Source organism: Priapulus caudatus, unplaced genomic scaffold (assembly GCF_000485595.1).
Source record: "Priapulus caudatus unplaced genomic scaffold, Priapulus_caudatus-5.0.1 Scaffold97, whole genome shotgun sequence".
In the NCBI taxonomy this organism is placed as follows: Eukaryota; Metazoa; Priapulida; class Priapulimorpha; order Priapulimorphida; family Priapulidae; genus Priapulus; species Priapulus caudatus.
The window spans coordinates 513,711-526,371 of record NW_014577158.1 but is presented as its reverse complement, the minus strand read 5'-3'; the positions used below and the strand labels follow the sequence as shown (position 1 = coordinate 526,371).

General features: G+C 48.2%; 1 protein-coding gene across 1 annotated transcript in view; it reads left to right on the top strand.

Annotated features, from left to right (window-relative positions):
• LOC106805042 (serine/threonine-protein phosphatase 2A 56 kDa regulatory subunit epsilon isoform-like) overlaps positions 1-12,661 on the top strand; it is a gene marked incomplete in the record, with an annotated part of 59,909 nt that overhangs the window by 19,646 nt on the left and 27,602 nt on the right. Inside the window, 2 exon segments of the mRNA XM_014806511.1 lie at positions 359-555; positions 1,105-1,206. Of these exon segments, the coding sequence (XP_014661997.1) occupies positions 359-555; positions 1,105-1,206 (299 nt within the window).

Here is a 12,661-nt window from a genome sequence, read left to right as displayed (position 1 = left end):
AAGACTCGACTAACCCCCGCCACGCGTCGTTGCAGATGTGCCGTCGTCTGTGCGTTAGAACAATTGAAACATGTATTCTTATGTACTGCCTCCTGCTTACATCGTGAAGTCTCAGACTACCCCCCGCCTCGCGTCGTTGCAGATGTGCCGTCGTCTGTGCGTTAGAACAATTGTAACCACATGTATTCTTATGTACTGCTCCTGCTTACATCGTGAAGTCTCAGACTAACCCCCGCCTCGCGTCGTTGCAGATGTGCCGCCGTCGGAGCGGTTGGACAATTGAAACATGTATTCTTATGTACTGCCTCCTGCTTACATCGTGAAGTCTCAGACTAACCCCCGCCTCGCGTCGTTGCAGATGTGCCGCCGTCGGAGCAGCCCGACCTGTTTGCGAAGAAGCTGCAGCAGTGCTGCATGGTGTTCGACTTCATGGACCCGGTCGCCGACCTGAAGAGCAAGGAGGTGAAGCGCGCCTGCCTTAACGAGCTCGTCGACTACATCACGGCCAACCGCGGCGTGCTCACCGAGCCGCTCTACCCGGAGGTCGTGCGCATGGTAGGTGGCGCCGGAGGTCGTGCGCATGGTAGGTGGCGCCGGAGGTCGTGCGCATGGTAGGTGGCGCCGGAGGTTGTGCGCATGGTAGGTGGCGGGTCGTCGTCGCAAGGGGCGAGATGGCGTGTCACAGTGGTGGATAGGTTGCATTAGTGATAAGGGGTCGCGAGGGAGCGCCACCGTACTTATGAGGGGGCACGGCAGCGGGTCCTAACAGCGAGGGGTGAGGTGGTCGCGGTGGTGGTAAGGGGCGCGACTGCTGTGTCTGGCAGTGGGTTGTGCAACAACAGCAGCCGCGACGACAACGACAGTGACAACAACAAACAGCAGCAATAACAGCAGCGCACAATACTTAACGTCGTGAACGGAATGTTTTTGTTCAACAGTTGGATATAAGAATGCCTTAATTATATTAAATGTTAATAATAATAATAACAACAACAACGATAATAATAATAATAGTATATAAATACAAGGGCTTGAATCGCGAGCGTGGCGTGCAGGGCTTAACCAGCAGTCATCGTCAGCGGTCGTATTGTCACGTCGTTGCAGGTCTCACACAACATGTTTCGAACATTGCCACCGAGTGAAAACCCGGAGTATGATCCAGAGGAGGACGATCCAACGTTGGAAGCTTCTTGGCCGCACATGCAGGTAACAACGCAGTCGCGACACCATGCAACATCGTGCAACAGTTATGCAAATGTTGTGCAACAAGTGTGCAACAAACATGACATTCAACGAATGCACGGCGTTGTTCAAACAGCGTGCCACAGACGGATGGTATTTTCAACGTATCGGCAACAAGTGCACGATCTACGCTCTGAATTTACCGTCTATGTTGTTTGTCGTATGCACGGATTACAGATTTACTGCCAACGCTGTCATTTTAAGCTCTATTCATCAACTGTGCAACAAATTACCTGCACGAAAATCGGGAGCTCTGAAGAGCGCAACTGCCTACTATTACCTAATTCTTCGTAAATCACTTACCGTCTCCCGGGTTACTAACAAATTTTGGAATGTTAATAAACATTTCTCCCTCCGTCGTTTCTGTCAGCGTGTTTTCAGCACACGCACTGTGTGTGATTGAAGCATGTCTCCTGAATGCATGACTCGAGCGAGGAGACTTGCTTCATCCGTGCAGAGGGTTATCATTCTCAGTCCTTGTGTTTTGGAAAAAGCAGGCGAGTGAAAAATCGCACACCTTGGCTCGCCGAGGTGTGTGATTTGCATCGGAGTGCCCGCAGGTCACGAGGCAAACTAGGGGTGTTCGGTGGCATGCCCCCCCCCCGGAAAAAATTGAAAACGAGACTTCATGAAATGCCAGGCCACATTTGCGCTAAAATTAGCTCTGCATTTGTACTATTAATTTGACATTTGTAGGTGAAATGTTTTTGTCCATCTTAACAAAAGATTCAGTTCTTGACATGGTGGAGAACCCGGAATCACACATTTAGCAGTTAGTCAAAAAGGAACAACACTCAATTTCAAAGTAGCTATAAAGACTTAGCTATAAAATACAACCAATCATCATTCTCAATTCTAGAGCGCTTCCCGAACTCGTTTTATAATACATGTAAACCGACTTCCGCGAAGTCTGTGAGTTTAAACCATCTTGCGTTTAATCTTCGATTTATAAAGTTGAATTCATGAAAAAATAAAACACACAAAAAAAGGGAAAAAAAGGGTGTGCGTTTTGATAATGCTTGCTGCGCTTTTTCGCACTTTCTCGTAATCAATCGAGGCGCGCGATGGCGCGCAGCGCGCGAGCGCACTTAATAACACAAGATCTGCATTCTGTATGATGAATTCTTGACCCTATAAATGTAGAGATTTGTGGCCCTCAGGAAACTTATCTATACTTAGGATGAACATAGGCAGATATGTGCATCTGGCGAGGCCGACCATAAAGGAAAACACTGGGGAATTCATAGTCGCTATGTCATCTTTCATATTGCCATTCTTATTGATTCTGCCAATGTTCGCATTCTTCGTATTACTGACTGTAATAAGGCAGCTGAATTCTCCAATGCTGTGAATTTTTTATTAATAATTAATTAATTAAGGAAAATTTACATAATTAATAATCAATTTCCCACGTAATTAATTAAAAATTAATAATTAATTGTCCCGCTTAATTAATTAATAGTGTCAGTGTAGACCAGCTTTAACACGCAGTTGTCCCACCCAAATTCGTTACCTGCCCTATACTCACACAGAAGGTCGCTTAAATGGAAAGCCACTTGTGACTGCCATCTGGTGCGCCGGTCATCACATCGCGTATAAAATTAATAAATGAGTAATGGGAGTGATAGAGTAGCCACGGAGCGGGTTATGATGAGAAACTAGGTATCGATCATTTAATCTGAATGAAAAACAAAACCACGTTTTAGGTTTTGTTAGCCGTTATGATTAGGGCTAGCGAGCCGAAGTCGAAGGCTATCGACTTAGTGACTTCATTCTGGCCACAATTGCCATAAGCCCGCTACACTTTAGTGACTTCATTCCAGCACACATTGCCATACCCTTGCTACGACCAATATTGACTATGTCTAGCAAAAACAATGCATACCCCGCGACGACTATAATGACTTGATCTTGGCGCAATTGCGCAATACCCCGCTACGACTGTAGTGACTTCATGCCGGCACAATGCCGATACCCCGCCTACGACCTTAGTGACTTCAGTCCGGCACAATTGCCAGACCCCGCGTACGACTAGAATAACCTTAGCCGGCACAATGCAGACCCGCTACGACTTTAGTACTTCATTCCGCAACAATGGCACATACCCTGCTACGACTGTAGTTGACTTCAGCCGGCACAATGCCATACCCCGCTACAACTTTAGTGACTCAGTCCAGCACAATTGCCATACCCCGCTACGACTTTAGCAACTGTCATACCGGAAATCCATACCGCACGACTTTAGTGACGTTATTCTGAGAATTGCCATACCCCTACGACGGTAGTGACTCATTCCGGCACCAATGCCATACCGCGCATGACTCTAGTGAATTCATTCCTCCACAATTCCCAGACCCCGCTACGACCTCTAGTGACTTCATTCCAAACGACAATGCAACCCCGCTACGACTTATAGATAGCTGAAAGTCCGGCAACAATTGCCATTACCCGCTTACGACCTAGGGACTTTCATTCCGGCACAATGGCCAATACCCGCTACGCACGTATAAGACGTCATGTCTAACACATATTGCCCCCCAAACCCCATCACGACTATAATATGATTCCGGCACAAATTGCCATACCTGCTTTACGAGCTTTAGTGACTTCTATTCCAGCCGATTCCATACCCCGCTTACAACTTAGGACGTCATTCCAACACAATGGCCATACCCACATACGACTTATAAGGACTTTATTCCGGCCACAATTGCATACCCGCCTAGCAACGTTAGGACTTCATTCTAGCACAATTGCCATTACCTCGCGTACAACTTTAGTGACGTGATTCCAGCACAATTGCCATACCCCGCTACGACTTTAGAACGCTTCAGCAGGCACAATGGCCAGACGCCCCGACGACTTTAGTGACTTTCATTCTGGCAGAATTGCCATACCCCGCTTACGACTTTAGTACTTCACCGGCACAAGTGCCATACCTCGCTATGATTATGACTTCATCCCTCCGACAATTGCCGATAACCCACTACGACAAGTAAATACTTTTATTCACGGCACAATTGCCAACCTCCTGCTACGACGTTAGTACTTTATTCTGCACAATTGCCATATAGCCCCACTACGACTTAGTGACTTGCGTAGAGTGGGTTAGAGGTGCGTTAGAGTGGTTAGAGGTGGTCCAGAGGTGTCAGAGGTGGTCAGAGTGGCAGAGGTGGTGCAGAGGTGTAAGCGTCGTAGAGTAGTTAGATGTTAAGAGTTGGTTAGAAGGGGTAGAGGTGGTTAGAGGTGGTCAGAGCGTGGTTAGAAGGGTTATAGGTGGTTAGAGGGGTTGAGGTGGTTAGAGTTGGTTAGAGGTGTGTTAGAGGTGTAGAGGGTGATCAGAGGTGCTCAGAGGTGGTTAGAGGTGAGGTAGAGGTGGGTTAGAGGTGCATGAGCAGGATGAAGAGGTGTGAGAGTGGTTAGAGGTGATAGATGGTGGTTGAAGGAGTAGAGGTGATGAGAGCGTGTTAGAGTGGTGTAGAAGGTGCGTTAGAAGGGTGAGATTAGAGTGGTTAGAGGGTGCGTTAGAGGTGGGGGGGGTAGAGGTGGTTATAGTGGTCAGAGGTGATTAGAGCGGTGGCAGAGGTTAGAGGTGTTAGGTGGTAGAAGGTGATTAGAGGTGGTTAGAGGTGGTTAGGTGGTCAGAGGTAGTCAAGAGGTTAGTAAGAGGTGGTCAGAGGTAGCAGAGGTGGATTAGAGGTGGTGTTAGAGCGTGGTAGAAGTGGTAGAAGTGGGTAGAGGTGATTAGAGGTGGTAGAGGGTAATTAGAGGTGGTAGAGTGGTAGAGTCTTAGAGGTGGAGTAGAGGTGATTAGAGGTGGGTTAGAGCGTGGTTAGAGGTGGTTAGAGCGTATGAAGTGTTAGAGGTGCGCTTAGTTAGAGGGATTAGAGGTGATGAGAGTGTGCGCAGAGGTATTAGAAGGGCTTAGAGGTGGTTAGAGGGATGTTAGAGGTGGTTAGAGGTGATTAGAGGTGGTTAGAAGGTGATTAGAGGTTTAGAGGTGATTAAGGTGTTAGAGGGTTAGAAGTGGTTAGAGGGATCTAGAGTGATTAGAGGTGTTAGAGGTGGTTAGAGGTGTTAGAGTATTAGAGGTGTTAGAGGTGAAATTAGAGGTGGTAGATGTTATGAGTGGATAGAGGTGGTTTAGATGTGATTAGACGTGGTTAGAGTTGATTAGAGGGTTATGAGGTGATTAGAGGTGGTTAAGCGTGTCGGTAGAAGGTGGTTAGAGTGATTAGAGGTGATATTAGATGTGGTGAGAGGGTTAGAGGTGGTTAGAGGTAAATTACGAGTGGTTAGAGGTGTATTAGAGGTGTCAGAGGTAGTTAGAGTGTTAGAAGTGGTTAGATGGTTAGAGGGGTCAGAGGTCGTTAGAAGTGGTTAGAGTGGTTAGAGGTTAGAAGGTTAGAAGGGGTTAGAGTGCGTTAGAAGTGCGTTAGAGGTCGTGAGAGGTGGTGTCAGAGGTGATTAGAATGGTTAGAGGTGGGTAGGAGGGGGTTAGAGGTGATTAGGAGGTTGTGTTAGAGGGGTTAGAGGTGATTAGCAGGTGGTCAGAGGTGGTTAGAGGATTTAGAGTGGTTAGAAGTGATTAGAGGTGATTACAAGTGGGTAGAAGTGGTTAGAGGTGAATAGAGGTGATTAGGAGGTGGTGAGAGGTGATTAGGTTGGCAGAGTGTGATAGAAGGGTTAGACTTGTTAGAAGGTAGAGGTGATTAGAGTGGTTAGAGGTGGTTAAGGATTAGAGGGCCGTTTAGAGGTGATTAGAGGTGGTTAGAGCGTGGTAGAATGGTTAGAGTGATTAGAGTGGTTAGATGGGTTAGAGGGATTAGAGAGTGTGGGTAGAAGGTGCGTTAGAGGTAGTCAGAGGGATTAGAGGTGTCAGGGTGGTTTAGAGGTGTATGTGTTAGAGGTGATTAGAGGTGGTTAGAGTGAGTAGAGGTGGTTAGAGGTGCGTTAAAGGTGATTTAGAGGTGCGTGTAGAAGAGTCAGAGGTGCGTCAGACGGTGTAGAGGTGATTACAGCGTGATTCGAGAGGTGGTTAGAGGTGGTAGAGGTGCTTTAGAGGTGGTCCATGAGGTGATTATAGGTGGTTAAGTGTGCGTTAGATGTGGTTAGAGGTGGTTTAGAGGGGGTAGAGGTGATTAGAGGTGGGAGAGGGTGAGAGAGGTGAGTAGAGGGGGTCAGAGGATTAGAGAGTGGTAGAGTGGTTAGATGGGTTAGAGGGGTTAGCAGGTGGATAGAGTGTAGAGTGATTAGAGGCGGTTCAGAGGCGTGGTTAGAGGGGTGGGAGAGGTGCGTTAGAGGTGGTCAGAGCGTGAGTTACAGGTGGTTAGAGGTGGTTAGAGGGGTTAGAGTGGTAGAGGGTTAGAGGTGATTAGATGTTATAGAGGGTGGTTAGGAGGTGGTGAGAGGTGAGTAGAGGGGGTTAGAAGGTGATTAGAGGTGAGTTAGAGGGTTAGGGAGTGGTGATGAGAGGTGGTAGATGGGTATAAGGGCGTTAGAAGGGTTAGAGGTCAACAACGTGTTAGAGTGTTGAGAGGTGATTAGAGGTGATTAGAGGGTGGTTAGAGTGATTAAGGTGGCAGCAGGTGATTGAGAAGGGGTTAGAGGTCGGTTAGAGGGGGGTTAGAGTGATTAGAGGTGGGTAAGAAATGTTAGAGTGATTAGAGAGGGTTAGAGGTGATTAGAGGTGTTAGAAGTGGTAGAAGTGGTTAGAGGTGATTAGAGGTGGTTAGAGGTGTGGTTAGAGTTGATAGAGGGGTGGTTAGAGGTGGTTAGAGGTGGCAGAGGTGATTAGAAGGTGGTCAGAGTGCGTTTAAGAGGTGGTTGAGATGGTAGAGGTGAGTTAAAGGGGTAGAGTGGTTAGAGGTGGCAGAGGTAGTCAGAGTAGTCAGAGGTGGTTAGAGGTGGTTAGAGGGTTAAGGTGATTAGAGGTGGTTAGAGGTGGTTACAGGGGATTAGAGGGTGGTTAGAGGGATAGAGGTTGTTAGAGGTGGTTAGAAGTGGGTAGAGGGAGTTAGAGTGGTTAGAGTGGTTAGAGGTGATTAGAGGTGGGTAGAGGTGTATGAGTGTGGTCAGAGGTGATAGAGGTGGTCAGAGGGGGTAGAGTGTGTAAGGTGATTAGAGCGGTGTGTTAGAGTGATTAGAGTTGGTTAGAGGTGGTTAGAGGGAAGAGGTGGAGAGAAGGTCAGATCGGCTCAGAGTGTAAGTGGTGAGTAGAGGTGAGTAGAGGTGGGTTAGAGGGTGCTGTTAAGGTTGAGAGGGTCAGGAGGTGGATGATAGGGTTAGAGGGGTTAGATGTGGTTGAGGTGGTTAGAGTGGTTAGAGGAATAGAGGTGGTGAGAGGTGATAGGGCGCAGAGGTGAGTAGAGGTGGTTAGAAGTGGCGTTAGATGTGGTTAGAGTGGTTAGAGGTGATTAGAGGTGTGTTAGAGGGATTAGAGGCGGTCAGAGGTGTATAGGTGTGAGAGGTGGTTAGAGGGTCAGAGGGGATGAGAAGGGTTAAGGGTTAGAGGTGGTTAGAGGTGGTTAAGAGGTGATTAGATGTGATTAGAGGTGTGCTTAGAGGTGGTTAAGAGGTGAGTTAGAGGTGCGGTAGAGAGGTGATTAGAGGTGGTAGAGCCGTTGATTAAGGTGCGTTTAGAGTGATTAGAGGTGGTTAGAAGGGGTGAGAGCGTGAGTTACAGTGAGTTAGAGGTGGGTAGAGTGATTAGAGGTGAGTAGAAGGGTAGAGGTGATTAGAGGTCGGCAGAGGTGATTATGCAAGTGGTTAGAGGTGGGTAGAGGGGTTTAGAGTGAGTTAGAGGTGGCGCTTAGAAACTGTTAGAGGTGATTAGAGGTGCGTGGAGGAGGGGTAAAGCGGTGGTTAAGAGGGTTAGAAGGTTAGAGGGTGATGAGAGTCGTGTAGACGGTGCGTTAGACGTGAGTTAGAGGTGGGGAGAGGTGGTTAGAGGTGGCGTCAGATGTGGGAGAGGTGTCAGGAGGTGGTTAGGAGGTGGGTAGGAGGGTGGGTAGAGGTGATTAGAGGTGGTTAAGGTTGAGAGGGTCAAGGTAGTCAGAGAGGAGTCAGAGTGTGGAGAGGTGGGTCGAGGTAGGTCAGAAGTGATTAAGGAGTGGTTAAGTTGATTTAGAGGGGAGTTGATGAAGGTGTTTAGAGGTGGTGAGAAGGTTTAAAGTGATGAGAGGGTGGTAGGGAGGGGGTAGAGGTGGTAGAGCGTGTTAAGAGGTGATTAGACGGATTAGAGGTGTTAGAGGTGGTTAGAGGTGATTAGAGGTGGTTAGAACGTCGTTAGAGGTGATTAGAGGTGGGAAAAAGGTGGTAGAGGCTGAGTAGAGGTGTTAGAAGTGGCTAGAGGTGGTAGAGGTGAGTAGAGGGTTAGAGGTGATTAGAGGTGGTGGAATGAGGTGGTTAGAGGTAGTAGAGTGGTTATGAGGTGTAGAGGTGCAGGAGAGGGGTAGAAGTGGTTAGAGGTGATTAGAGGGTTGAGAGGATTAGAGGTGGAGAAGAGGTGTTAGGACTGTGGTAGAGTGTAGTAGAGGTGGGGTAGAGGGGTCAGAGTGTCAGAGTGCGGTTAGAGGTGATTAAAAGGTGATGAGAGGGGTAGACGTGGCTTAGAGGTGTTTAGCAGGGGTGGTCAGAGGTATAGAGGTGGTTAGAGGCTGGTTAGAGGGGTCTAGAGGTGTAGAGGTGGTTAGAGGTGCATTAGAGAGTGGTAGAGGTGATAGAAGGTGATATAGAGTGTGGTCAGAGTGGTAGAGGTGCGTTAGAGGGATTAAGGTGGTCAAGGGTTAGAGGGTGGTTAGAGGGTGATTAGAGGTAATGAGAGGGTGAGTAGAGGGGCGTAGAGGTGGATTAGCAGGTGGTTAGAGGTGATAGAGGTGGTAGAGTGTGTTAAGAGTGATTAGAGGTATTAGAGGTGGTAGAGGTGGTTAGAGTGATTATGAGGTGGTTAGAGGGTTAGAGCGGTGATTAATGAGGTGTAGAGGGTGGTAGAGGTGGTTAGAGGTGGTCAGAGGTGGTAGAGGTGGATTAGACGTGGATTAGAGGTGGGTTAGACGTGGATTAGAGGTGGTTAGAAGTGGTTAGATGTGATGGAAGTATTAGAGGTGGTTAGAGGTGATTAGAAGTGTGGTGTAGAGGTGGGGTAAGGTGATTAGAGGGCGTTTAGAATGGCGTAAGAGGGTGGCTTAGAGTGTGATTAGAGGGGTGGGTAGACGGTGGATTAGAGTGTGGTAGAGGTGTAAGGATGTGGATTAGAGGTGGGTTATGGAGGGATTAGAGGGGTAGAGGTGATTAGAGGGGTTAGAGTGAGTAGACGGTGGGCTGTAGAGTGATTAGATGTGGTAGAGGTGATTAGAGGGGGGAAGAGGTGGTAGAAGGGGATTAGAGGTGGTTAGAGGTGATTAGAGTGTGGTTAGAGGTGATTAAGGTGGTTAGATGGTGATTAGACGCGTGGTTTAGAGGAATACAGGTGGTTAGAGGTGATTAGAGGGCGTAGAGGTGAGTAGAGGTGATTAGAGGTGATTAGAGTGATTAGAGGTGGTTTAGAGTGATTAGATGGGATAAGAGGTGGTTTAGACGGGCGTTAGCAGTGTGATGAGAGTGGTAGACGTGGTCAGAGGTGCAGAGGTGTTAGAGTGATAGAAGGTGATTAGAGGTGGTTAGAGTTATAGAGGGTAAGCGTGATTAGAGGTGGTGAGAACGTGGTTAGAGGTGATTACAAGGGTGGTAGAGTTGGTGAGAGCGTGATTAGAGGTGACTTAGAGGGCGTAGAGTGATTAGAAGGTAAGAGGGATACGAGGTGGGTTAGCATTGATTAGAGCGTGGTAGAGGTGAGTTAGAGTGGTAGAGGTGTTAGAGGGATTAGAGGTGGTAGAGGTGTTAGAGTGGTTAGGGAGGTGATTACAGGTGTTAGAGGGATTAGGAGGGTTAGAGTGATTACAAGTGGTTAGAGGGGTTAGAGAAATTAGGAGGTTGGTTAGAGTGATTAGATGGTGGTAGGAGGTGGGTTAGAGGTGTTTAGAGGGTCAGAGGAGGTCGAGAGGGTGTATTAGAGGGGGCGTAGAATGTTAGAGGGGCGGTAGAGGCTGGTTAGAGGGGTGTTAGAGGGATGGAGAGGTGGGTAGAGGTGATTGAGAAGGGATTAGAGGTGCGTTAGAAGTGGTTAGAGGTGCATTAAGGGTTAGAGGTGGTTTAGAGGTGAGTAGAGGGGTTAGAGGTGTTAAGGTGGCTCAGAGGGATTAGAGTTCAGAGGTGGTAAGAGGTGATTTAGAGGTGATTTAGAGCTGTAGAGGACGCGTTAAGGTTTTATGAGGTGCGTCATGAGGTGTCAAGAAGGTGATTTAGTAGGTGTTAAAGAGGTGGTGAAGTGGTGAGAGGGTGGTTAGAGGGGTTGAGAGGTGCCATTAGAGGGGTTAGAGGTGATTAGAGGGGTCAAGGTGTAGGAGGTGGTAGAGGTGGGTAGATGGTGCTCAGAGGGGTGATTTAGAGGGGTTAGAGGGGGTTAGATGCGGTTAGAGGGGTTAAGAGGTATGAGAGGTGGATTAGAGGGTGGTTAAGTAGGTGGTTAGAGGTGATGAGAGTTGGGTCAGAGGTAGTCGAGGTGGTTAGAAGTGGTTGAGAGTGGGTAGAGTGGTTAGAGGTGGTTAGAGGTGGTTGGAGGTGATTAGAGGTGTCAGAGTTATCAGATGGTGGCTATAGAAAGTGGTAGAGTGATTCAGAGGATTAGAGATGGATTAGAGTGGTTAGAGGTGGTTTAGAGGTGGTTAGAGGTGCGTTAGAGGTGATTAGAAGCTGTTAGGAGGTGATTAGAAGGTGGTTAGAGGGGATTAGAGTGTTAGAAGTGATTAGAGGTGTTAGAGGTGATTGAGGTGCGTTAAAGGGTTACAGGTGATTAGCAGGTAGGTAGAGGTGGTTAGAGAGGTGGTTAGAGAGGCGGTTAGAGAGGCGGTTTGAGAGGCGGTTAGAGGTCGATTAGAGGTGATTCAGAGTGGTAGAAGTGTTAGAGGTGGTTAGAGGTGGTGTAGAGGGGCTTTAGAGCGTTGATTAGAGGTGGTTAGAGGTGATTAGAGGTGGCTTAGATGGTGATTAGAGAGTGCGTTAGAGGTTGATTAGATGTGGTGGTAGAAGGGTAAGGTGAATGAGAGGTGATTAGAGCGTGGATTAGCATGTGGAGTAGAGCCGTGGTAAGAGGGAAGTAGAGGGGGTGGAGAGGTTTAGAGGTGGTAGAGTGAGTTAGAGGTGGTCAGAGGTAGTCAGAGTGCGTTAGAAGTGAGAGTGGTTATAGCAGGGTGTTAGGAGGTGTAGATGGTAAGAGGGAGTAGAGTGGTGGCAGAGGTAGTGCAGAGGTGGCTTAAGAAGTGGGTAGGAGGTGCATTAGATGGTGATTAGAGTGTGATTGGTAGAGGTGGTAGAGGTGGCTAGAGGTCGGTAGAGTGGAGTAGAGGGGTTAGAGGTGTTAGAGAGTGGTTAGAGGGTGGGTAGAGGTGATAGAGGTGATTAGAGGGGTTAGAGGGTGATTAGAGGATTACGATGGGCAGAGGGATTAGAGTGGTAGAGCGTGGGGGTAGAGTGATAGAGGTGGTTAGAGGTGGTTAGGAGGTGATTACGAGGTGGTAGAGTGATTAGAGGGTGTGCGTTAGAGTGGGTAAGATGTGTTTAAGTGGATTAGAGTGAGTTAGGAGGTGGTAGAGGGGATGTAGGAGGGGATAGAGGTGCGGTAGAGTGATTAAGGTGGGTTTAAGTGGTTGAGATGGCAGAGTGGTCAGAGGTGGTTAGAGTGGTGAGAGTTCAGAGGGGTTAAGTAGGTCAGAGGTGGCTAGAGGTGGTTAGAGGTGTTTAGAGGGTTTAGAGGTGTTAGAGAGTGATTAGAGCTGATTAGAGTTGATGAGAGGGTGGTTAGAGGTGAGTAGAGGTGGAGGGTGAGTTAGAGTGGTCAGGAGTGTTAGAGGTGGTTAAGAGTTGGTTAGCAGTAAGTAGAGGTGTTAGAGGGTAGAAGTGCTGTTAGAAGTATTAGAGTGGCGTAGAGGTGGATTAGAGAGGTGATTAGAGGTGATATAGGTGGGGGTTAGAGGTGGTAGAGGTAGAGGAGAAGGGTAGGAGGTCTTAAGAGTGGTTAGAGGTGTTTAGAGGGGGTTAGGATTTTTAGAGGTGGGGGTGTAGGAGTGATTGGAGGGAGGGGGGGGGAGTGGGGTAGAGGGAGTAGAGGGGTGAGTTAGGGAGGGGGGGGATTAGAGGGGCTGACGGTTAGAAGGGGGTGTAGAGGGGATTTAGAGGGGTGATTAGAGGTGATTAGAGGTGGTTGGAGGGGTGGGGTTTAGAGGGTGGGATTGAGGGGGGATTAGAAGGGGGGTGATAGAGGTGGTTAGAGGTGGTAAGGTGATGATAGAGTGATTACGAGGGGGTTAGAGGTGGCTATCGG